Source organism: Adelges cooleyi, unplaced genomic scaffold (assembly GCF_023614345.1).
Source record: "Adelges cooleyi isolate 19-005CV unplaced genomic scaffold, UGA_ACOO_1.1 ACOO_flye_CR_arks_rails_tigmint_CR_PRNA_376, whole genome shotgun sequence".
Lineage (NCBI taxonomy): Eukaryota > Metazoa > Arthropoda > Insecta > Hemiptera > Adelgidae > Adelges > Adelges cooleyi.
This window is the reverse complement of record NW_026096053.1, coordinates 267,447-291,106: the sequence shown is the minus strand read 5'-3', so window position 1 is coordinate 291,106 and position 23,660 is coordinate 267,447. Positions and strand designations below refer to the sequence as shown.

At 30.4% G+C, this 23,660-nt stretch overlaps 3 protein-coding genes across 3 annotated transcripts; 2 read left to right on the top strand and 1 right to left on the bottom strand.

The window, feature by feature from the left end:
* Nucleotides 1–4,899: 4,899 nt before the first annotated feature.
* LOC126840281 (1-phosphatidylinositol 4,5-bisphosphate phosphodiesterase gamma-1) lies at nt 4,900–23,478 on the bottom strand. The gene is made up of 21 exons (XM_050575920.1): nt 22,920–23,478; nt 22,706–22,855; nt 20,919–21,057; nt 20,693–20,855; nt 20,419–20,610; nt 18,829–18,944; nt 18,535–18,741; nt 18,233–18,462; nt 17,964–18,175; nt 17,726–17,895; nt 17,511–17,652; nt 16,463–16,644; nt 16,214–16,391; nt 7,647–7,712; nt 7,386–7,586; nt 7,092–7,313; nt 6,695–7,016; nt 6,364–6,624; nt 6,160–6,299; nt 5,990–6,097; nt 4,900–5,908 (listed from the first exon to the last, which is right to left on the bottom strand). Exons 1-21 carry the CDS (start codon nt 23,122–23,124, stop codon nt 5,864–5,866), a joined length of 3,651 nt encoding a protein of 1,216 aa, XP_050431877.1. The 5' UTR covers nt 23,125–23,478; the 3' UTR covers nt 4,900–5,863.
* On the top strand, nt 11,164–14,975 carry LOC126840283 (uncharacterized). The gene is made up of 3 exons (XM_050575921.1): nt 11,164–11,262; nt 13,128–13,208; nt 13,278–14,975. Exons 1-3 carry the CDS (start codon nt 11,218–11,220, stop codon nt 14,871–14,873), a joined length of 1,722 nt encoding a protein of 573 aa, XP_050431878.1. The 5' UTR covers nt 11,164–11,217; the 3' UTR covers nt 14,874–14,975.
* Nucleotides 19,387–20,334, top strand: LOC126840284 (AP-2 complex subunit sigma). Its single transcript, XM_050575922.1, has one exon. The coding sequence runs from the start codon at nt 19,552–19,554 to the stop codon at nt 19,978–19,980; it is 429 nt and encodes a 142-aa protein (XP_050431879.1). The 5' UTR covers nt 19,387–19,551; the 3' UTR covers nt 19,981–20,334.
* Nucleotides 23,479–23,660: the final 182 nt, after the last annotated feature.

Genomic DNA, 23,660 nt, shown 5'->3' with positions numbered 1-23,660 from the left:
ATATCACAGTAACTGTCCATTTGTATACACATAATTCAATATAAATGTACATACATTGAAAATTGAATAATTAATGGATAACGTATATAGATTGTGAAAACGTTTTATTTAAAATTAAAAAAAAAAACGCAATGTATCATTTAGAGTTTAAGAATTATCTAATAGTTTAATTATTAGTAAATTAGATAATTATTTAATTATCTAAATTCGTTAATCTTAATAAAACATAATAATATAATGTATTAGAACGTAAGGTTCCCATTGATTGTTAATAAAAAATGTAACGGTTTTAATATATAGAGTAGAAATGGGATAGGTTAGACAATAAATGTTATATTAAATATTATGCATGTTTGTATAATATATAAAATACTTACTTAAGTACTTATGCATACTTTATTATTGAATTGAATTTATAAAGTTTTATTGTCGTCTAAATAAAAATGCACTATTGCGATTAAACAAAAATCAATTGCTAATACGAAATTTATTATATTACTTAATAAAGTAATCTGAATAAGTATAATATTAAATACTCGAATTCGATTGAATATTGACGAAACAGATTTTAATATATATGTACATATATAAAAGATAATATAACTAAAGTAGCCACTTTTAACAGTGAAGTGATGTTTAATTATCCGTTTTACAGTGATATCATTATATAATCATTAAACAGAATAAAAACATTTCATTTTTATCGAACATCCGAATGATTGCTACATACAAGTCAAGTAGGTATAAATAAAGGACGTACATTTAGCGCAACTTAGTTGAGGCCATTCATGTAGAGACTAGAGACACAGTAATTTTGTTGAAAGTATTTTGTGTTGTACTTTTTATTTTTATACTGACTTGTAAGATTAGGTATACATAAAATAAAATAAATAAAACAAATATAATATAGTAAAAAATAATATAATATTGGTACCTACTCGTTACATACTTACTGCCTACTGGTAATCGACAACCATTCTTTGAACTTAATAAAATTGTAACTAATACAACCACCATAACATGGTTTTTTATCACACGTTACAATTTTTTTTTAAGTACCACCACAATAGTACCAAAGTTAAATAAGACAATTTTTTTATTTATAGCTTTTGTATAGCATATAATATAATATTTTACTAATTCCCATTGTTTCTAATTCTTATCAAACACAATAGAAAACACTAATAGGTATCATACATAAAACGCAAAGACCAATAGTCAGTAGGCGGTCGGTGCAATAATCTATATTCGTTGTAGAATACTGTTGTAAATACACATGATATTTTATCATGTGCATCAAGATGCACTAGAGAATGTCGTTGGCCAAGTTATAAATGGCTCAACTATAAAATATATTATACAGTATAGTGTATAGTATACCGGCGACGGCGACCGCCACGTGAGTGACGTTATTTTTCCTTGCAATTGCATCATGCGGTATCCGCCGAGTATCGACCGGTACAGCCGCATAGCCATAAAACATGTCTGAGTATCTTCATTTATAAAGACTCGGGACCTTTTTTTATTTCTCCTGCAATACAATAATTTTTTTTTATCTCAATCAAAATAAATTTACATCAATGAATAATATATATAGTTAAACTAATAATAATAATAAAGTTAAAAAAAAAATAATACAATTTTGGAAGAGGTTAATCTACTTACTAAAAAAAAAAATTATAACAACCATTTTTATTTTCATACTATTATCAACATTATACAATAAATAAATTCTTACAAAATTTGAATATCTACTATTTTTTTTGTATAAAAACAATTTTTCTTGACAAATATTATAGGTTTCTGTTAATGGTTTCCGACTTTGTAAATTTATAAAAGATTAACGAAAGCGTTTTCCGTATTTAACTTTTTTGTTGATAATTTTCATGTTTTTTATGATTAAAAACAAAAGATATCGACAAAATTGGCACGTTTTTAGTTACATTGTTCAATCTTAATTAGTAAAATCGTATTACCAAATATTTATTTAAATATTCAAATATTCAATTGTAATGGACATTATATTGCGGTTTCAAGGAGTCAAATGATGATGATGATTCAGCAAAGGATGATGAATTATTAACAATAATTAATGAGTATTGCACATAAACAAAACTAAAATATGTATCCTACTTTACTTTGAAATATATAAATAATTAGTCAAGTAATTATTATTCCAAACTTGCCAACGACCAGCCATTTTCAGAAAGTCATCTTAGTAATATTTTAGGCTATGAAAACTAACTATGAGATTAACTATGAGATATAAAAAATTAAACAAATTCGATATGTTTGAAACAAAGCGGGTGGTTAATTCAGTTTAAAAAGTAGTTTTTATATTATTTTAAAAAGATAATACAAAATGTTATAAGACTGTCCTTCAATAATTCAATTCCTAGCTCTTTGTCGGATAATTTATAAGATTTGTAGTCTGTATGTTACTTCTTGTTTACTAAGGTCGAGTGGGCGCAAAAAGATATGATGCAATTTTCATTATCTATTGACAGTTATTATATGTTATATAGTGTTTGAAAATGCATTGCAATAACGGATTGAAAAAAAGACACGCATTTTGCTGAATTTGTCAAACGTAATTTAAATAAATATGTTATATTTCGAAAATTATTACAAGACAAGAATTTATCATAATTATTACTAATATTAACATTTACGTTTAAATAAAATGTGTCAAATAACGACTTTTAAACGGTTCGTCCTACAAAAAAAAATATGACTATAAGTGTTGACATTCTAGATAAGAAGAACGAAGAGTTTAAATCTGATATGACTTATGTATGCTAGTTTTAAATCTGAATAGGAAGTATACGATTTCGTTTGTATACACATAATAAAATAGCATTCTTCGTAAACACTACGTAAATACATACCTAAATATAGACAAAGACTATGAAATTTGCTGTTTAATCAATGAATACGTTGTTGATGTTTAAAAAAAATACCTACCTAACTGAAGTGTTGTCAACGTTTAAACAATAACACGATTGAAGTTTATTTATTGATTAGGCAAATAGTTGTCACTCGACGACATTCGTTGACGTACATGGACTTTCGTTTGATATCAAATGGCCTAGACGGTTTGCTTAATTTTTAACTAAATATCTCAAATACACACTATCATAAGTTATGGGAAAATATTGGTTTTGTAATGATCTTTTGTTTTATTCCTTTGTACAAAATATTTCTTGAATCTTTGAACCGGCTGTTATGATTAAAACTAAATTATTCTCGTGAAACAGATCTGGATAAAGTTCACCAGTCACCAGTCTTTATATAGCAAATAGTCTTGTCAATATAGGTACTATATAAAATAGAAACATGTGATTTAATATATAATACATTTATAATTATGTACGTTTCTAAAACAGCCAAATATTTACTTATATAAATCATAAAATTCATTTATACAGCAATTTAATGTAGTAATGCGTATGCCATAGGTGGAAATTTGGTAAATTAAAATATATTTTTAATTATTATAAATAACAATGAATTAAAAATATAATTTAGTTTGACAAATAGGTGTGGACACAACAACAGTAGAAACTTTGCTGTCTGTTAAAAAGTCAGTTTAGTCTGCACTCCACTTCAGAACGTTCAATAAAAACGATAAAACCGGCCACATGAACGAAACTTTTATCATTAATTAAAAGCTAGATACGTACAAATAAAGACCTTTTTAAATGGGTTTAGTATGAAGTGAGAGTGAAAGAAAGAGAGACAATATTATGTTTGACGAATTATGTGCCTACTATTATACAATTAAGATAAATATGCACTAATACCCAAATTATAGTATATTAAAAAACTATTTTATGCATCTTATCTAAAGTAAATAACCAACGCAAAATAAACATAAATTAATAAACAGATATTTCTTATGAAACTCTGTCAGGTGTTGACGAAGATGAATACATTAAAATACAAAGGACCCATTTTTTAAAAAGAAAAAAATTACAATATAAAAATAATTAACTATTACAAATAAAAAAAAAATCAGTATTAGGTATTGAGTAAAAAAAAAAAAGAGGATGAAATTTGAAACCATTGAGGTTATTCCCAATGATTTCGGTTAACGATATGATTAATAAAACAAGACTTAAAGTGTAAAGGCGGATTACACGATCAGGTTTTTTGCAAATATGTAAATAACATTAACTTTTTTTTTTATTAAGCATTAACAGCCTGGTTATTAGTCTTTTAAATAGTATTGTAGTATATAATAAATATCTTATATGGATTTTTTACAAACCAATATTATATTACATTAAAAAGGAATTATATAAATTAGTTGCTTTTAAGAAGAGAGTTTTTTTGTTGTTTTCCTTAGAATGACCTAATAATTTGAATAAGTTGTTTGGTATTTGCAGTTCAGTTTTAAGGTCTTCTTAATTGTGGCAGTAAATTATGAGGGCTTTTATTGTGAGCATTTGTCCACATGTTTAGCATTATTCAGGAACTGATTTTTAACAATACCTAACTATTATTACAAACATTACTTATTAATTATACTTTATAATATAAAGTTTGTAAATAAAATGTCAATATTCTCTTTTAAATTGTGCTTAATTTAAAAAAAAGTAACATTCAGTTAGAAAAATAGCATTTAAATACAATTCCTTGTTTAATAGTTATTTTAAAAAAAATACAATGATATATATATTGTGAGTTATATTTTAATTTATATAGTTTATAATTAGTAATTTTGTAGCACCAATCTCTCAATATAAAAACAAAAATAAATTATAACTCTTTTAAAAATAGATTATCTAATTAATAACATTTATATAATACAAACAAACAGTAATTCATTTATATTTATTACGTTATGATAAATATATACTTCTAAACAATATTTTTAATTAATAACTTAATAAAAAATTACTTTTAATCTAACGTAACGCAAATTTGTATACAAAACTATAATAATAGAGTTACAAACACAGTAATTTGATCATAGTGTTGTCTACAATTAATTACCTAATGTCAAATTTTAGTATCAATCTTAGAAAAACTTAATTATAAATATTGTTCAACCTTTTTATAGACCATTAGTACAAATCACTAAATCAATAAGTATTTCTATGAATTTCTGCAACTAAAAGACCACTATTTGCGTAATCTCATAAGTTGCAAAAATAGCTTGCTTCTGTTTGACATCAATAAAATATAATAAAATGTTATTAAGCATTACTTTCAAAATAAAAAACTTAAAAATTAAATTTATCATCTTGATAGTTGGTATATTAAAAATGATAATTATAATATCTTTATACTAATGATGATAAGCTTAAAAAAATGTTGTACTTCGAAATACTGCTACTATTTAGCAGTAGTCAGTACTTATACTAAATTTAAAATTGTTTGATTTTGGTAATTATTCTTTTTGATTAAAATTTTTCAAACAATGTTTAATAAATAAAATATTATTTTTTAACTTTCTGTAACTACAAATGTCAAATTATTAGATAGTAAAGAAATAAGTTAATGATAAATGTTATCTATAAACAAATTAAAAAAACTCAGTTTTTAAATTAAACGGAACCCAGTTAAATTATATTTTTTGAATGTCATTTATAAAATATATTTGAATTATGTGAACTACTCTTTGAGAGCAACTTATTTTAAGTAGATTTCACTTAGGTCTCTCAAGATTCCTGTAGAACAATTTATAATATAAGAAACCTATTTGGGTAATTTGTTTTGTTATTATTGCACAATATTATTATATTAGATAACTTTCGTATTATTGTGTTTGATAAATAAAGCTAATAGCATGCTTAATTATTACTCAAATTAAATTTTTTCAGCCTTTAAATAGAGTTCCACATCATTATTGCACAAACTACTCAATCGGTGATTGAATTACACTTTCTGAAGATAATAGTTCCTTGAAAAAACAAAAATCAATATTAAATACTTGCATATATCACTTATTCAAATTAAAAACAAAATTGTGTTGGTTACATACTGTATTGCTTCTTATAGTTATGTGTACTAAAAGAGAAGCCAATGGAATGTCTTCTGAATAGCCGTTTTTTAATGGTACACTACGATAACCAGATCTTAAGGAAATTATCTAGAAAAACAATTAAAAAATAATAAAAATTATACATTTCACTAAAGCAAATGATCAAGTACCGGATAAGTGCCTTGTCCTATGAAATGTGGATCCCCGAACATGTCCTCATCGTTGACAACAAATCGAATAAAAGCAACAGCGGGATTTGTAATTTCAAATTCTGATGTTTCATTCCACACGGGATTAAATCCATTGTCAGCTAAATAAATAAATTTGAACTCAAAAAGTATTTCATTAAATCGTACACAGTACAATTTCCTTACGTATCGTTTTGGTATTTAATTTTAAGCCTGAATCTAGCTCTACGCCAAGTACTTCTACAATAACAAACGGACTGGAAATTCCATTTCGACCTGGTCTACCAACATGTCGTCCGGCAATCACACAAATAGTCACCGACAAAGTCTCTTCCATCCAGTTGTTGGTCAGAGTGTCACTTTCGTCCAACATATAATCTGGCTTCAACACATAACCACAACCTCCGTTGAGACGAAACTTAGCTTGGTTTAACTGCATTGATTTGTCTGAAATCAACAATTTAATTATTAAACAATGTGTAACCCAATTATAGGCGACTAGAAGTATGTTACATACCAGGCGACTGGTAATTGAGTGCTGCCATTTGACAACCAGAGTTCCAGATATTGATGGGCAAATAATTTGACGAATCTATCCTGGAGCCTTTTGGAAACACTCTGCTAAATTGTATTTGGTGGTATTTGAAGAAATAGATGCTCTCTTGGTGGCACATAAGTTTTTCGGCCTTGTGTTCGGGGAATGACGACATCTCGTTGTGCAAGAAACCGCGTTCGCGTTGCGACTCCATGCAAAAGGCCACCGACCGACAGTATATGATCAGATCGGATATTTCCTTGGCTATTTTCAGCTGACGTTCCATTTTTTTATTTTGCGTTTCCTAGGAAAATACATGGGACATTTTCGTGATCAATGAAATTTGGCCAACGCGAAAAAAAAAACCTTTTTTCCTTACTCTGGCGCTGGCGTTATGGGCGGTTTCCACTATCAAATTCCTCCACTCTTCCGCTTGTTCGCGCGACACCGAACCCACGACGAACGGCGTACAAGCGTTAGACGTTTGTATCTTGATCATCCATTCGAGTTTGGGCTGGTTCAGCTTTCCGATTTCCACCAAGGCCCCGGTCAGGTCTAGGCTACCTTTTTGCGCATTCCCCAAGAACATGGACTCTGTCGACTAGAAATTACAACACAAACCCAAAACAATTACACAGCTGTGACACGAACAGAGTTCACAGCACACACTCACGCCACTCTCGGAATTTTCCATGTGATCTTCGTGTAACTCTTCCACATAATTGCTAGGGAACCAATGTTGTCGTTTGCCTCCATAATCGCCTCGCCACCAACCACTGTCCTGTTTCACCACGTTAGTGATTACTGCGTGCTTACAAAACGACAGTTCATCGTCTTGACGACCCTCGTAATCGAAACTGGCTTTCACTGTGACCTAGGCCAATAAACAAATGATCAACGAGGTTGGATATTAACAAAATAGCGGTTCGTTTACCTTTTTTATAAAATTACTGGGGTCCATGTAGCCAGGCGTACTCGAAATGGAGGAATCGTCGGTTTCCTGAAAGTACATAAAAATAAAATACAGTTTAACCGACAACCAGTACGAATGCACCTTAAAATAAAATAAATACAAATCATTATTAGTATCAACAAAAAAAAGGTTCAGTTTGTAGCTCTTATAAGGAGTTTTTTGTAAGTTCCCAATAAAAAGATTTTTGTTGTTCGATAAAACCTGTTATGTGACGGAGCCCCTTTTATAAGTATAATAAGTTTATAATGTACACATTATTCAACAAGGAATTATGAACTCAAATTTTCAACATACCACGATGACAGTTTTATATAATAACCGTATGTATAGCTAATACAGTCGTAAGTATACATACGACTGTAATATAACATTTTTATTTTGTATTTATAAGGAAGTTGTTAAAACATTTATTCAGTAATTTTGCCTCTTGTGCAAAAAATTGGTAGATCTTTTTTAGCCCTTACAATAGCCTGAATACAAAATTTATAATCGATTGACTTCGTTCCGTGTCTGAAAAACCTTAGTTCTTAAACTGTTCCCATCGTGGTTCGACTAAATTGTTAGTCTTATTAAACATTTGAATAGCCTAGAATGGCCATTAGTAACATAGTCACAGATAGTGTTGGAAATTATTTAGATAACTTTTTATGAATTATTTAAATAATTTTTTTTATTCGAATAAAAAACTTAAATTATGTCGAATAAATCATCTTAGATTTGGTCGAATAATAAAATTATTTAAATAAATCATCTTAAATAGTATCGAATAAAGAGATCATTCGAATAAAGCAGTTTAAAAAATGCCCAACTCTAAGCACAGATAGTATAGGTTTCTGGACAAATAAATAACACTAGATGTCTGGATCCCCGAATAGTTAAAATATGAACAGACATAACCATAACATACCCGATTGTATTAATTCTTAACAATGATCATTACGGTTCGAGATGAAAAATAACGACAAAAACCAATATTGCATCTTGACTTAAACAAACTATAATATAGGAGACAGAAACTAAGAACTTGACTTAGTCGAGCCGGAAAAGATAAACGATTCCGTTTTCAACGTCTCAATTATTATTAACTGATGGTCGGCACTCGGCCTGAGGGTAAACGTGGTCTTGGGTCCGAGAGGTCACCCGCGGTTCGATGAACCTTCGTCTACGGTATAAGGGTCGAACGACAGTACCTTTCATAACAAAACATTAAAAAAAACTATTTTTTGTTTCCATTATTAGTACGACGGCGGCGGTGGTTAGTAGGTATCCGAGAAACCTGATCTTGGAATTTTTAAATTATATTGCCTCAATGGGTGACCGGGCGCTCACACACATTTTATTTATCCTTAAACCGGTTGCAATGATGGCCAGGGCCGACTTGGGTTATGTTCGTCATGTACCTATATGTGTGCGTTCTATGTGAATCGTCACCACATGCGTGTAACCACTTCACAAAGGGTGAAACCACCGACTACAGACGTCTGTAGGTTCCTATAGGTGTTTTTTGAAACGGATTCCCGTACTTTTACGCGTGTATACATGATTTACAACCTGCGACTCTTATATCATTATATTGTTAAGGTTTTACAGGCAGAGGGTGCCCAGTGGATATGTGTAATAACAAAATTATTCTCTATACGGTTTATTGGAAACCATAAATATAATATATTCCGTATATTTCCATGAAAACCACCGGCGTTGAAGCGGCAATCGTAAAGAAAAAGACAACACGAGAGTGTGAAACAACTTCATTTTATTCACCCGAGGGATGGTATTTCTCCAACGCATTTTTTTAAACCCAATGAGTAGATTCGACATACGTTATTTAAGGGTTTAAAAAAAATATATATATATATTTATAAGTAATGGAATTAGTATGCGTTCTAGCAATGTATTTTTATTATTATTTCACCCTTTTTACCGACCCTATCTAATTGGGGTCATTGTTTCCCTCCACGTCACGTTATGTTTTGTGTACGTTCATTCAAGACAGGGTCGAAGGAATTTACAACTAGGTAAACAATCATCACCTCGTTTCTCTAACATAATTTATACCTCCTCATTTTTAATAAAAAATAGTTTACCAACCAAAAATGTAATTAATTACCCTTAAGTTTTTGCTTTGTTTTTAACAAAAACGAGTTGTGATATTATTTTTTACTCTTTCCCTTAGACTAATAATTAGATAAACATACAATAATTATTATTGTATGTTTATCTAATAACAAAAGAGTATAAAAAAATAATTTTATTTTAGGAGATCTATATTTATAGTCCATATTTTGTCTGTCTGGCGCATGCGAAGCATAGCGTAAACATACTTAAGAAGAGTTAATTTTGCGAGCTAGCGGTCAATTATACAATAATTTATCACTTAAGGAATGTAATTAACTCACATGGACAATGTTTAAAATAATTATTTGAATTTGAAATTTAAAAGTTTTGATCAACTGATCAATGTTTTGATACTGTTACTAGAATTTTATGAGAATTTTACCATTTGCAGTTTTGTAAAACTTAACTAAAAATACACAGACAGTGTAGTTAGTACATAGACAGTGGAGTTGATTTTCAAATCATAAATATGACCTAGCCGAAAATCCGTCCACTTGTCGACGTTCACGAGAAATTACAAGGGTAAAATCGAAAGTCAAAATGAAGGGCCGTCCAACTGAGTTACTAACCGAAATCGTGTGTCTACCATTTTAGGCTATTGTGTACGTGCACTTGTCGACAAGGACAAATTAAAAGTGCTCGGCGGCTGCGTGTAAGTAATGCATTAAGTACGATCAAAGAAAAATGGAAACGTCTGACGGGGAGAGACTGCGGCGGTCGTCGTCTCTTTTAGATATACAAAAATATTGTTAAGCACCAATTATTATTATTATTATTATTATTATTATTATTGTACTACCTACATACGAAGAGATTAATATCGAATCGGTATTCTTCCCCACTATACACGCATTTGAACTAGGTAATACATATAATAAATAAGCACGAGTACTTCCAAAAGCAGTGATCTAATAGCGTTTCTCTATAGAAGTAAACATAGATGCGATGGCACTGACATCGATGTTCACGATCATCGATAACGGGTCGTCGAAGTGACCGCTGTAAATCACTGGTAGACACGGTGGTAGATGAGTGTGTGTGTGTGTATCCACAAAGTTTATAACGTATACAATCTAAACACAACACTTTGTGTATGTAGGTAGGTAGGTGCGCACGTTATTTATATTCGTTGCTGGTTACCATCACGGAGTAATTTAAATAAACGGCGGCGACTGGGTTACATCATACACCGGAGAATCCCTAATGGAAATATTTGTAGAGCCGGTAGTAGGTCGGATGAGACGACGGGGGTGGGAGGGTGCAGGTCGTCTTGTCGGAGGCGGTGGATGTGAGAACAAGAAGTCAAGGCTGACAAGAGATTATAAAAGGGGGTTGATGACGAGTCGCACGCATCAGTGTAATTATTCCGTTCAGACCTGAAGGGTTCTTCGGTTAGGTTCTATCTGTGGTTTTGACAATGGGAACGACGAAGATGGAGTTGACGTCCAAAAACGCCGTGCAAGTAAGATTCTCTCAAAGTATCATTTAAAAGAACGGTTGGATTTTTTTATTTACGTTTTAACACGACTGAGGTTTAGTCGAAAAAGCTCTTATCGCTTATTTTCACCAAACATTGTTAAGCTAAGCCTTAACTCAAATTTTAACAATTATCAGAAATTTGTTTAATTGAATATTTAACGAATTTCAATGAAATCCGACGTAAGACAATAAAAAAAAATACCGTTTGACTTTCAAATACACGTACATTAGTTTCTCGAACTTATCATATTCGTAAGCCAGAAAAACCTTGGGGGGGATGAAGGAGGTACGCTTACAAGATATCCGTATACTTCCGAATAACATTTTTAATTTAACAGTATTATAAAACAGTACAGGAAGAATGATTTGTGAGAGTTATTTTTCATTTTTATTTATTATTAACATTTTAAAAAGTGTAAGGTAATGTAGTATTTTAAAAAAGCATTTAGACGACATTTTGTAACTTTCATAAAATTCTACATTACGCTGTTGTATTTTTTAAAAAATCTTCTAAGGTTTTTCAATTTTTGTCGTAGAAGTACCATTTTATCGACACAATAAATATAGTTTTTTATTTTATGATGATAGGATAAAAAAGCACTATTTTTTAAAAAATTCATCGGAAACAAAAAAAAAATTCTATTAATAAATTATTACATGAAAATATGTTCATCATACGTAGTATGATATTTAATTCGTAGCAACTAAAATGCTTATAAAAATGCTATCTCAGAGTTCACATTAAACAGCGGTACAAAATTAATTGTACACATTGTAATATTAAAAAAAAAAAACTATCCCGTGTTTTTTATAAAAAAAAAAATAGTCAACAGATGGCAACTGTAAAATATGTGCCATACCACTTCTATCATAGTAAAATATTATTAAAATTTATCAATTTATTATTAAGACATTAATAATTATTATCGTTTGGTTTTTTATGTAAGCATTACATCACATATAATAAATTACATAATAATAAAAATAAGTAGAACGTAGGTAAATCAAATGATAGATGCAAACTTTTATAATATATTTTTAAGAAAATGCTTTTTTGTAAAGTACCTACCTACGTTTCCAAACTAAAAAAGCAACAATACTTAATGTTTTTAATTAATATACTTCTTATTATATTAATAATTTATGAATTTGTAGGATTTGTTAAAGATAATTTATTTTCTAAGATAAAATACCCCATTTTTGTAGAGTAAAAAGTCTTTCTGTTTTCGAGGATAAGCTGATATCCAAGCAATAATTTCAACAGGATAATAATAACAATACGATAGGCATTGAAGACAATGAACATTTTTTCGTAGGGTTAATTTGAAACGGAAGTGTAGTCGTGTGAAGTCTTTAAAAAATAATCGTCATATCATTTTCTACAACATATATTGTAGTGCTGTTGATAATAGGGTAACCCTCTACCTCAGACATAATCAGTATACCTGAATCATCTTTAATGGTACACCCTTTCTTACAAAAGGTAAATTGTTTTTTTTCTTTAGTCTATTCAGTTCACTTTTGACAACTGTTTTTTTTTTACCATAATATAAAAAAAAAATGATGAATGATATTTCATTTCATACGATATATAAATTTAATTGTTTTTTTTATTAACAGTTTTTATTTTATTCACTGTTTAGCCGTTTGTATCTATTATGTTTATAAATTATATGCATGCGATGTACTTTAATAAGTTTTGTAATTAAAAAATTCATAAACTACATTATTAGTTACCGTTTTACGTTTGGATGTTATAAAGTATAATAATATTATGTATATTTTATACTAAATTTTACAATTACAATAAGTTTATTGGTTAATCATATTCACATGTTTGTTTTTCAGATTCTGTTCTTCGCTCTACTATTAAACTACGTAGTCTCTGCGAGGACGCCAGGCAGACAGACACTTTCGCCAATACAAGAGGTAACTATAGAATTAATCCAATGTTTAATATTATTTGGTGTACTATAATTCTTTTGTATCGAATCACAGGCACCGCAGTATCGTTTCCATTACTATGTCCAGGACGAAGGGACCGGTAATAATGGCGTTAGTTACAAAACGCATGAAGAATACAAAAACGCCGCCGTATCCTCATTTTCAGCCGGTCAAAGTGGTCCGGTGTACAAAGCTGACGCTCAGACGCCTATTGTAGTACAGCCCATCGACTCTCAGGCTCAGCAGAAGACGTCGAAATCCATCGATGTGGCGTCAAAGAACGAAGAGAGCGGCAACAAGGAAGGCGCTTCGGCCGAACAGGCGGGTACGGAAGACAGGCAAGACGACGACAAGGAAGTATCGCAGGAACAGGTGTTCGTGCAGGACAAAGACGAGACGATGAAGCAACCGACAGAGTTTACGATCCCGTTCAAGAAACCTAACTCGGTGGGCGCGGACGACATTAAGTACGGCGGTGCAGATGACGAAGCCATGAAGAAAGACATCGTCAAGGTGATCCAAAACATAAACGGGGCTGGGATAGCAAGCTACGGCTCAGAGCAGTCCGACTCCCAGTTAAACTTCAAGAGCGGCCTGACCGACAAACCGATGAAAACGGTGAACGTCGACTCCGCGGAAGCGGACCACGCCGACGGCCAGCAACAAGCTCATATCAACTTCAAGAGCCAGCAATTATCCAACAAGCCATTGAGACTGTTCGGGTACAACCCGTGGTCGACGTTTGGCCAAGCTTACGATGTTGACAACAACCGTCCACCACAAGTGGCCAGCGCCGCCGTAGGAGGCTATTACGCGGGTTACGGCGAAGACAGCGTGAAGACACTGTCCAGCTTCGACTTAGGTCCGGCGTACAGTTATCTTACTGGGCCGACTGCCTACCAATACGCCGGAGGATCGGGTGCGGGTTACAAGGGAGGATCTCAGAAATATAACTCGGCGGCCGCCCAACAACTCTACTACTACGATCCGAGTTCGATGTTGATGGTACCGATTTACACCAACCCAATTAGCGGAGGACAGACATACCAAACGTACACGGAAAACGGTGTCAACGCCAAACCCCAACAGCAACCACAACCGCAGCAGCAACCTGCAGCACAAACAGAAACGGGAACCAAAAAAGGTTTTAATTTAATGCAGATTCTGAGCGGCGGCACTTTTTACAAGGGATCGTCGGAACAAGCGGAAGGATCGCAGACGACGGCGGTGAAAGACGTACCGACCAAACAAGAAGTCGCCAAACCGGACAAGCAGAAACTTTCCGATGAATACGACAAAACAAAACAGCTTCAAACGCTCATGTTGTACCTGAATCCGGCAGACGGTCCGTTGGATATAAAATCATTGACTTCCAGCCCCATACAACTGATGCTGGGCCAACAGCCGCCGCAGAACGACTGTGTGCCAAAAACCAAGACGCCGGCTGTCAAAGAAAAGCCACTTCAGCCAATACCGCTATGTTCGGATTGCGTGCCCGCGCTGGGTTTGATAGGTTTGCCGAACACAAAATCAGTGGCCATCCAAACAAAGAAATCGAGTGCTCCTCAACCACAAGTGATGCCCATATGGAATGGATCAAACATTTCAAAATTAAATTATCTTATCCTACCCAACCCAATAACTAAATAAGCACACTATACTATTTATATTTATGTTCACACTAACGTGTACATAATTGACTGGCTAATATATATGTTAGTATATAATTTAATTTAAGACAATTTTGATGAATTATAAGTCTGACGTTTAAATAAATATTATTTTTTAGTTATTAGTTTGTTTCTTTGTGAAAAGTGCCGTGTATTAAAAGCCAAACTTTAGGAAAACTAAACAAATATTTTTATAATAAATATTTTTTCAGGTGTACATAATACAACACAAAATGACTATAGCATTGTATAGTGTTTACTTGTCTTATAAACAATTGTATTACTTAACTCTTATGAGTGATATTAATGCTTATGAATTATATTATCACACAGATTTAAAATTTACTGTACTCAAAAACGAGTAATCCAATAATAGTTTTGAAAACGGATATAGATTTTTCAATACTTGCTTGATGCATCGGTCATTTTTAATTTTCGTTTTTAGTATTATTGAAAAAAATATTAAAAACTTTAAAATTTGAAAATTGTCAATAAAAATAATTTTAAAGTTGTGCCACAATGGATTGTTAATATTATGAAGCATTCAAATATATTTTTAAAACTCCGATTTAGTCTAAGGAAAGTACTTTTAGAATTAGAAACATATTTTTTTGTACATAAATAAGACCTGTGTGCGTTAAAAAATTAAAAAATAATATCAAAATAGATACCTCTTTGTTGTGTTAAGGGGAACGATAAGCGCTATTTATGAAGGGGCAAAGGATAGGCAATATTTGACAAAAGTTAATTTAGTAGCTATTTTTAAAATGCTGACTAATTTTAAGAAGAAAAAATATTAAGTTTTTCTAGTTGTTATACTTTTAAAGTTATTTTTCTCCGAGTTATGGCGAAAGTTTGATAAAAAATGACTTTCGTAGAAGTCATTTTCTGGCGTATCTATTGGACGCATTAAAATTTTTCTTTTTGTTCTGTGAAGCTAAAAGGCCAATTTTTGATTTAGCAATTAGAAATATTATAGTAAGATTTATAAGAAAAAAATATAAAGAAGTAAAAATATAAATGCTTATACAGTTTTTTTGAGAAAAAAAAATCGGCCTTTTAGACCTTATAGAAAAGTTGTTAAACTATACAAAAAAAAAAAAATTGTTGAAATCGGTTTGGTAGACACTTTAGAAATTGACTTTTAGTCTTTATTTGCAAAAAAATTGTACGCTTTCCGTGTATGAGTTTACATATTTAAGATAAATGTTGTTTCATTGAAAAACTGCCTATACGTGGCACCTAAATAAATGATAGTTAGAAGCCCCTAACCACTATTCATAAATAAACATTTTATTTAATATTCTGAGATTTACTTACGGTTCCTAATCGCTGCACAATGTCTTCGTTGACAGGATACCATAATTTAATTTTTTTATACAAATAGTTCTGTTCATAAAACTTGATGAGTTCGACAAGACTTTCAAACTGTTTTATACCAATGGTGTACAAACGTCCCTCCAATTTAATACGACAGTGCTTAATTTTTTTTTCAGCTCTAAAATAAAAATATTATTTAAAAACAAATTTGTTAATTTAAAATTATAATGTTTTCTTTATTTGTATTACCTAAAAGAAATAGCAAATAAATGATTATCGTTTTCACACGGTCGCACCAAAAATGCGCCTTCATGAGGTACACGTCTTAATAACGCCTCAGCTCGACTTCTACAAACATGAGGCAAATACCAGACCATTCCCTCGTGTTTTAAAGGTTGAGGTACAGGTTCACTTAAAACTAAGTAGTTTTCCTAAAGAAAATGATTTTAAATACAAATGAAAATAATAACAACTACAATAGTATAAAGAACATTAAAGTGGTGACTAGTAACAATGAACAGGGAATTCAGTTTTTAAATATTAATTTCTTTATTATACACAGATTAGATAAATTTATCTAATCTGTGTTATATATAACCATACGTTTCTCAAGTTTTTTCTAGATTATTCAGTTTTTGTCTAAAATCTAGTTTAAAAATAATTATACCACAATTTTGTGTCAGGTTAAAAAAACATAGTTCAATATTTGCTCTAAAACTAATTGTAAAATATAAGTGCATAAATTATGTACAAATAAATACAAGTACAGTACAAATATATCCTTTTGCTTTTAATGAAACTTGAGCCAAAATTTTAATTAACTCAAGATAGGATTTCGGTATTTAATTAATTTGCATGAAGCATGTTGAATAGTAGTCAACATTCATTCATTAAAATTTTCAGTTTAAAAAAATCATAATGAAACTCCTTTTAAGAATGTGTTAAAACTTCCATGGATTAAGCTGTTAATTTAATCATTTTCAGAACTATCCATGTTGTCATTAATTAGCTAGAGTTTTGAGCAGGGTCCATCTTCAGATTAATAGTCACCGTTCCAACTTCCATTGTCTGTATATATGTGACAGTGGAACGATGAATATTTCTTTGAAGGTGAATACTGCAACAGGTCTGAATCGTCAGCTAAATAATCACAACATTTTTGATCCAAAATTTATGAAACTAAACTCTTTTTTCCATTTTGTTAATTTGTTTAACAATGTATACTAGTGCACTTGTACCCTATTGTTTCTCACCACTTCACATTATATACATGTTTTAATGTAAATTATATATTTACATGTATGCGCAGTGGATTTGTTCGATAATAAGTAATCAGACTATATAGACTATCAAATATAGTGCCTTCAATTAAATAGTACTTCATTTGACCTCTATCATGTTTTGATCGGATTCTACAGTGATTCACTTTACTTTGATGCCTATAATGAAACAGGAAATTTAATAAATAATATTTCTTTAATTTGTTTAGATAGAAAACAAAATGTCAATTACCAAAAAGATAAAGAATAATCACCAACAAATGTATCACTTTGTCGTACCAAAAATGTACCATCGCCAAAATGTTTATACTGTTTCAACAGTTCTTCAGCTTCATTTCGACCACGTACAAGTTTTCCGTGAAACCAGTATTCACCAAAATGTAGTTCATCATTAGGTATTCCCTAAAAAAATTAAAGAGCCAATTTTTTTGTTTTCAAAATACAAAACACTACTACTGCATTTATTATACTTCTCTCAAGCGATTTGCACTGGGTATATCACTATGCTCTATTTCACTGCCCTCCATTTCTTCATCATTATCAATATCGTTTTTACAAAGATCTGTATAGTAAAGCTTATTATCCGATAATACAAAAAAATGAGGTCTCCATTCTTTTTCTAATGCATCCTCCAAATAGAGAACACCATTTTTAATTGTATTTCTCAAATCGGTTTCCTTTGCTGTAAAATAAAAATGTTTACCATGTGCATAAGGAAATTTTATAAACATTTACTTACTGTCTTCAAAATTCTTAAATGTGACGGCCTGTTCACAGTCTTTTGCAGGAAGTCGTTTATGTTTTAATATAAACTTGTACTTTAATTGTTCAGGTGATGGCATTATTGTTTCATTTTTGTCAACTGGCTGTGTAATTAGCATGTCGCCTAAAACTTCTAACATGGTAGCAGCCATATTTCGCTGTTGTGGTATTGAACAATTGTCTTCAATTGACAAAATGACTGGATAGCTAAAATATAAATGATTTAAAAAATTATAAAAAAAATTTGAATAAATAAGATCCCCCGAAAAAAATACTTACGGAGAAGTAATGAAAGCATGTTCTTTAATTGTTTTTAGAACATCTAAAAATTTTATTCGACTTGTCAAAGTATGACCATGGTAAATTATTGGCAAACCATCTGGTCCATCCCAACAGTCCAATTCTACACAACGACAACCCCAGCGTAGACATCTGGCATATGCTTCAACTGAACTGTCACTTGAAACTTGATCTCCAGTCAAATAACTTTGAGAAAAAAATAAGCAAGTTAAAAAAATATATTAATAATAATAGCATAGTATAAACTTAAAAATATAAATGATCACTGCTTACGTATTATGAGAAGACGATACCCAATAATGTGAAAGCGGCTTGGTCATATTTTGATAAATAATGTCGTAATATTGATCCCAAACTTCATTTTGTTTTGAATACAAATAGTCAACAAACTAAACAATTTGTATAGTAATTATTATTGATTACCTCGTAATGTAATTATTACTAATGTATAATAAATACTATACACGGCGGTGAACGCTACGCTATTTTTTTTTACTTAGCTACGTGCCACTACCTTGTCGCTGGATTGAATGTAACCCCATTTTATTATTTATTAATATTTATAATTTAAGCTCACAATAAACTCGGTAAAGATTTTGCTTCCATAGGGTTTTTGTAGTAATCGAAATATGTAAAGAAGAAATTTCTGCATAAATAATTAAAAAATACCATTTCAACTAATATAATAATACTATCTTGTATAATAAAAATTAAGATCTATTTAAAAATTAAAAAAGCGGGGTTTGTAAAAATGGGCGGATGAGATAACTGTTATCAGTTTGTGGTCAGCGGTCGCCATTTTGGAAGGGAAGCGATGATAATTGATAACGTAAACTTGCCACTTGCCTCACTTGCCACTCGGAGAGTAAACAGAAGCAGTTACTATTGATTTTTTTTTAATTTTCTACCCGACGTGACTGCTGCATTTAAGTTCAATACAAATTAATTTTTTTACACCGAATATTTAAATTATTGCAGAAGTGTACTAAATCGAAAATGATCCGTTTTATTTTAATACAAAACCGAGCGGGCAAGACCAGACTTGCGAAATGGTACATGAATTTTGACGATGACGAAAAACAGAAGCTTATCGAAGAAGTACACGCCGTGGTAACTGTAAGGGATGCAAAACACACAAACTTCGTCGAATTTAGAAATTTCAAGATAATCTACAGGAGATACGCTGGCCTCTACTTTTGTATTTGCGTCGATGTAGGGGACAACAACCTGTGTTACTTGGAAGCTATACACAATTTTGTGGAGGTACTCAATGAATATTTCCACAATGTATGCGAATTAGATCTGGTGTTCAACTTCTACAAAGTATACACGGTGGTAGATGAAATGTTTTTGGCCGGCGAAATCAGGGAGACGAGCCAAACCAAAGTATTGAAGCAATTACTCATGTTAAGTTCTTTAGAATAGGCTACCTTATAAATTATTTGTCTACTATATGAGTAAACATTTGTACTATTTATTCCATGATAATGTATTCATAATTTTTTATTTATTATAAATCATTATTTTTATTTATTTAAAATCATTATGTAAAAATAAAAAGCTACTATAGTTACAATTCCTATATTATACATTTATAGATAATATACCATACCGAGTTTATTGTTCAAACATTTTAGTGATAAGAGATAATGTGACATTACAGAATAATGATCAATGTCCCTCTGGGCCAGAGTAAAAAAAACTTAAATTAGATAATTAATGTCCTGTATATTTATTATTTTTAAGTATAAAATAAATGGATAGTTATAAATTATTGAAGTTTGGTGTGATTTTCACTATTGGCGTTATTAAATTATATGTTTGGACCAAATATTTTACGTAAATTTATTGTAAAACACTTACATCAGTTGCTGTAAAAATTAATTGATCGTTTACATCTTTTTCACAATACTGTAAGTATTCTTTCATATGTCTTGCAACAACTTCTTCTTCGAGACACAAGCTTTCTTGTTCTGCATTCAAAAACCTTGTAAGATTATGTACATTAAACGTGTCGTCGGCTGAACAGTACATGGAAAAATATTCTTTGAATATCTAATAATGACAATACAGGTATTAATTAAAAATTAAAATTAGTGAACATAATAAAAATACACAATGTTTATTTATTACATACTTCTGAATTACAGATAAGTTTATTATACAACTTGAGGAACTCGTCAAAACTAAGTTCATTCCGTTTCCTTATGTCGACCTCTTGGAACAACTCCCTCAGTTTGCTAGTAGACATTTTGCAGTGAACACGAGGTAGAAAAGCTTTAACATCTTTGAGTGTTACTCTAGAATTGAATTAACCATGAATATTATAATACATCTATTTTATGAACAATTGCATTACTTACGTTTCTCTTGCGCCCTCCATACTATAAAATTCTCTTCGCAGCCATCTTTCAACTTGCAAAGAATATGGAGCGCAAACCGTATCATTAACAAGGTGATAGAGCCCTCTCACCCAAAGCTCACATTCCTGTTCTGATAATGCTAAAATAAAAAATAAATTTTATCTATAGAATTATTCAAATTTTATGTTGCGACAACATTTAAGCAAAAATATTAATGATGTTACAGTTCAAAAAAAAAAATATATCAAGTATTTTAATATTTGACTAGAGAAAAATGTAGCATATATAATGCATCTTTTAAAAGGAAAAACATTGAAAAATTTAAAAAAAAGCAGCGGCATCGAAATAATGGTATACTACTTGGGAAAAAAATCAAAAATAACGAGCCTTTAATGGAAAAACAAATTGCCTGATCTCATTAAAGGGATTACCACTACTAAAAAAAAAGAATAATAAATAAAATAATTACAAATTTTCTACTGATGCCATTACATTAAAATTGAATTTTTTTTTAATTGTTGGGTACAGCAAGATCATTTATGTGGAATTATAACAATGCTTAAAAAGTATCCTACATTATTTTTTTATTTGTAACCAATTTTATAGTCTTTGGACTTGCTATAAGTTAAAATTCATCTAGTTTATAATCTTTAGATGATAAAAATGAAACATATTTTATTAGATCATACATTATATTGTTATAAATAGTATTATTTACTTTGTTTTTTTTAAATAATAAATAGTTTTTCATTTAAATTTTGTAAACTATTATTTATATTTGTTACTTTTATTCATAAATTGCTTGTTTGTCGGACAAATTACAGAAACAATTATCATACATAATTACTGTTAAAAAAAAATGTTATATTAGCAGACTTTAAAAGACATTTTAAGACATAAAAATAATTTTCAGAGCTCATATAGAATAACTTAAAACAAAGTTTAACTTACTTCTCATTTTTACTTCAAACAAATATTTGCTATTTAGCTTATATAACGAACTTATAGAAAATTATTGGGTTTACAGTACTTTTTTATATACCTAAGCTGTTGACAAATACAGGTCTATTGTATATTTATCTATTATTTACAATTACATTCAATAAATATATACAATTAAACAGTGACAGGCTAAAGACCTGTCACAAAAGCAAATTTGTCAAGAATCTATCTTATGAAGGTGTTGGGCCTTCAAAGCCTGTTAACACGCTGATTGACGTAAGGGTTATCACATACTCCTTGTTTTTAGGAGATGTTCTAACTCCTTACATTCTACGGATAAAATTGGGTTAAAAGATAAAATAAAATTACTTGGCGGCCCGATTGGTTTGTATACTGAAACAATTGTGGTAAGTAGAAGTAGCAAAGTATTAAGCTACATGATGAAACAACATAACAGAAAAAAAAAATTTTACAATTTCCTGTTTCTGTAACATCCATGTTATGAAGATGTATGTTAGTGAAGATTTATTAAATATATATTTTTGATCTCATTAGTATTTTCTTATATCCATTAAATAAAAATAAGTTTAGCAGAAGTATATATCTAAATAGTAAATTGGTGCAAGTCTTTTATTCTCCAAATATAAATAGTTGATTAGATAAAAATTTTAAAGTTTCTCTGTAAATTGCTCTAATGAAGTATTTTGAATCTTGTTATTGATAACATGAGATCTCATTTAAAGTTTTTAATTTAATATTTTGTTTGTATTATCTATTCCACAATACTGAAGACAAAAATGATTAGTTTTTAGAGTTTAGTTAATAAATACAATACAGATGCATACCAACAACAGAAAGAGTTTTCAATTTAAACTCGTTGCCATAGAATACAACAAAGCACTTTGTAAATTCATTCTTTTTTAACTCATCAGTCCATCGGTCAAATTCTTTACTATTTCTGCCACATCGTACTTCTTTCACGTCTCTCAAATCCACTAAAAAATAAAAATATAATACTAAAGTAGGTAAATTGTTTTTAAAAACAAACTAAAATATTACAGCTGCCGTCAGAGGTTTTGTTATTCGTATTGGTCGTTCTTGACCAAAGGATTTGTCTAGTTTCCATACGTAACCGCAGGGTTCGCTTCTCTGGCCGTTTTTTCAAATAGAACCGAGTGATGAGCGTACCACGCTCCAGCATGTTTAGGATTTGATCCAGTTCTGATATGAACATGTTTGTAGTAGAAAGCGTTCCACAAGCCATTTTACAAATTCATTAACTTGGCATTCCTCTCAAATGTTGACATTAATATCAAATGACTACCTGAAACCATAACAGGTGCCTGGAAAAACAATGTTCCAGTAGACAGCAGTGAAATATTTGTGCCCAGTAATAGTGATAACTGGTTGCATGTTATCACTATTCAGTACTCGTCCAAAATATTATAAAACGACCGACGTGATGAAAATGAAATAACGTTGATAACTGGTCGTCTGATAAAATTCAACACCTTTTTCAAAGTTAGTATATAGTTACTGATGGTAATTTAATTTAAATAGATCAAAATAACGAAAAACTTTATTTAAGTACTCTAATTTAATTAAGTAGTAAACTATAATATAAAAACAAGTATAATATTATACTTAATCAAAACCATTTCATGATAAAAATTTAGAAAAAAATTGTCTAACCTACTAACTTAATTTTTAAAGACTAAAATATAAGTTTAAAAAATATAGGTTAGTAAGTTAGTTTAATTTGATAAGAAGTAATTCTACCACATCAAATTATGACGAGCG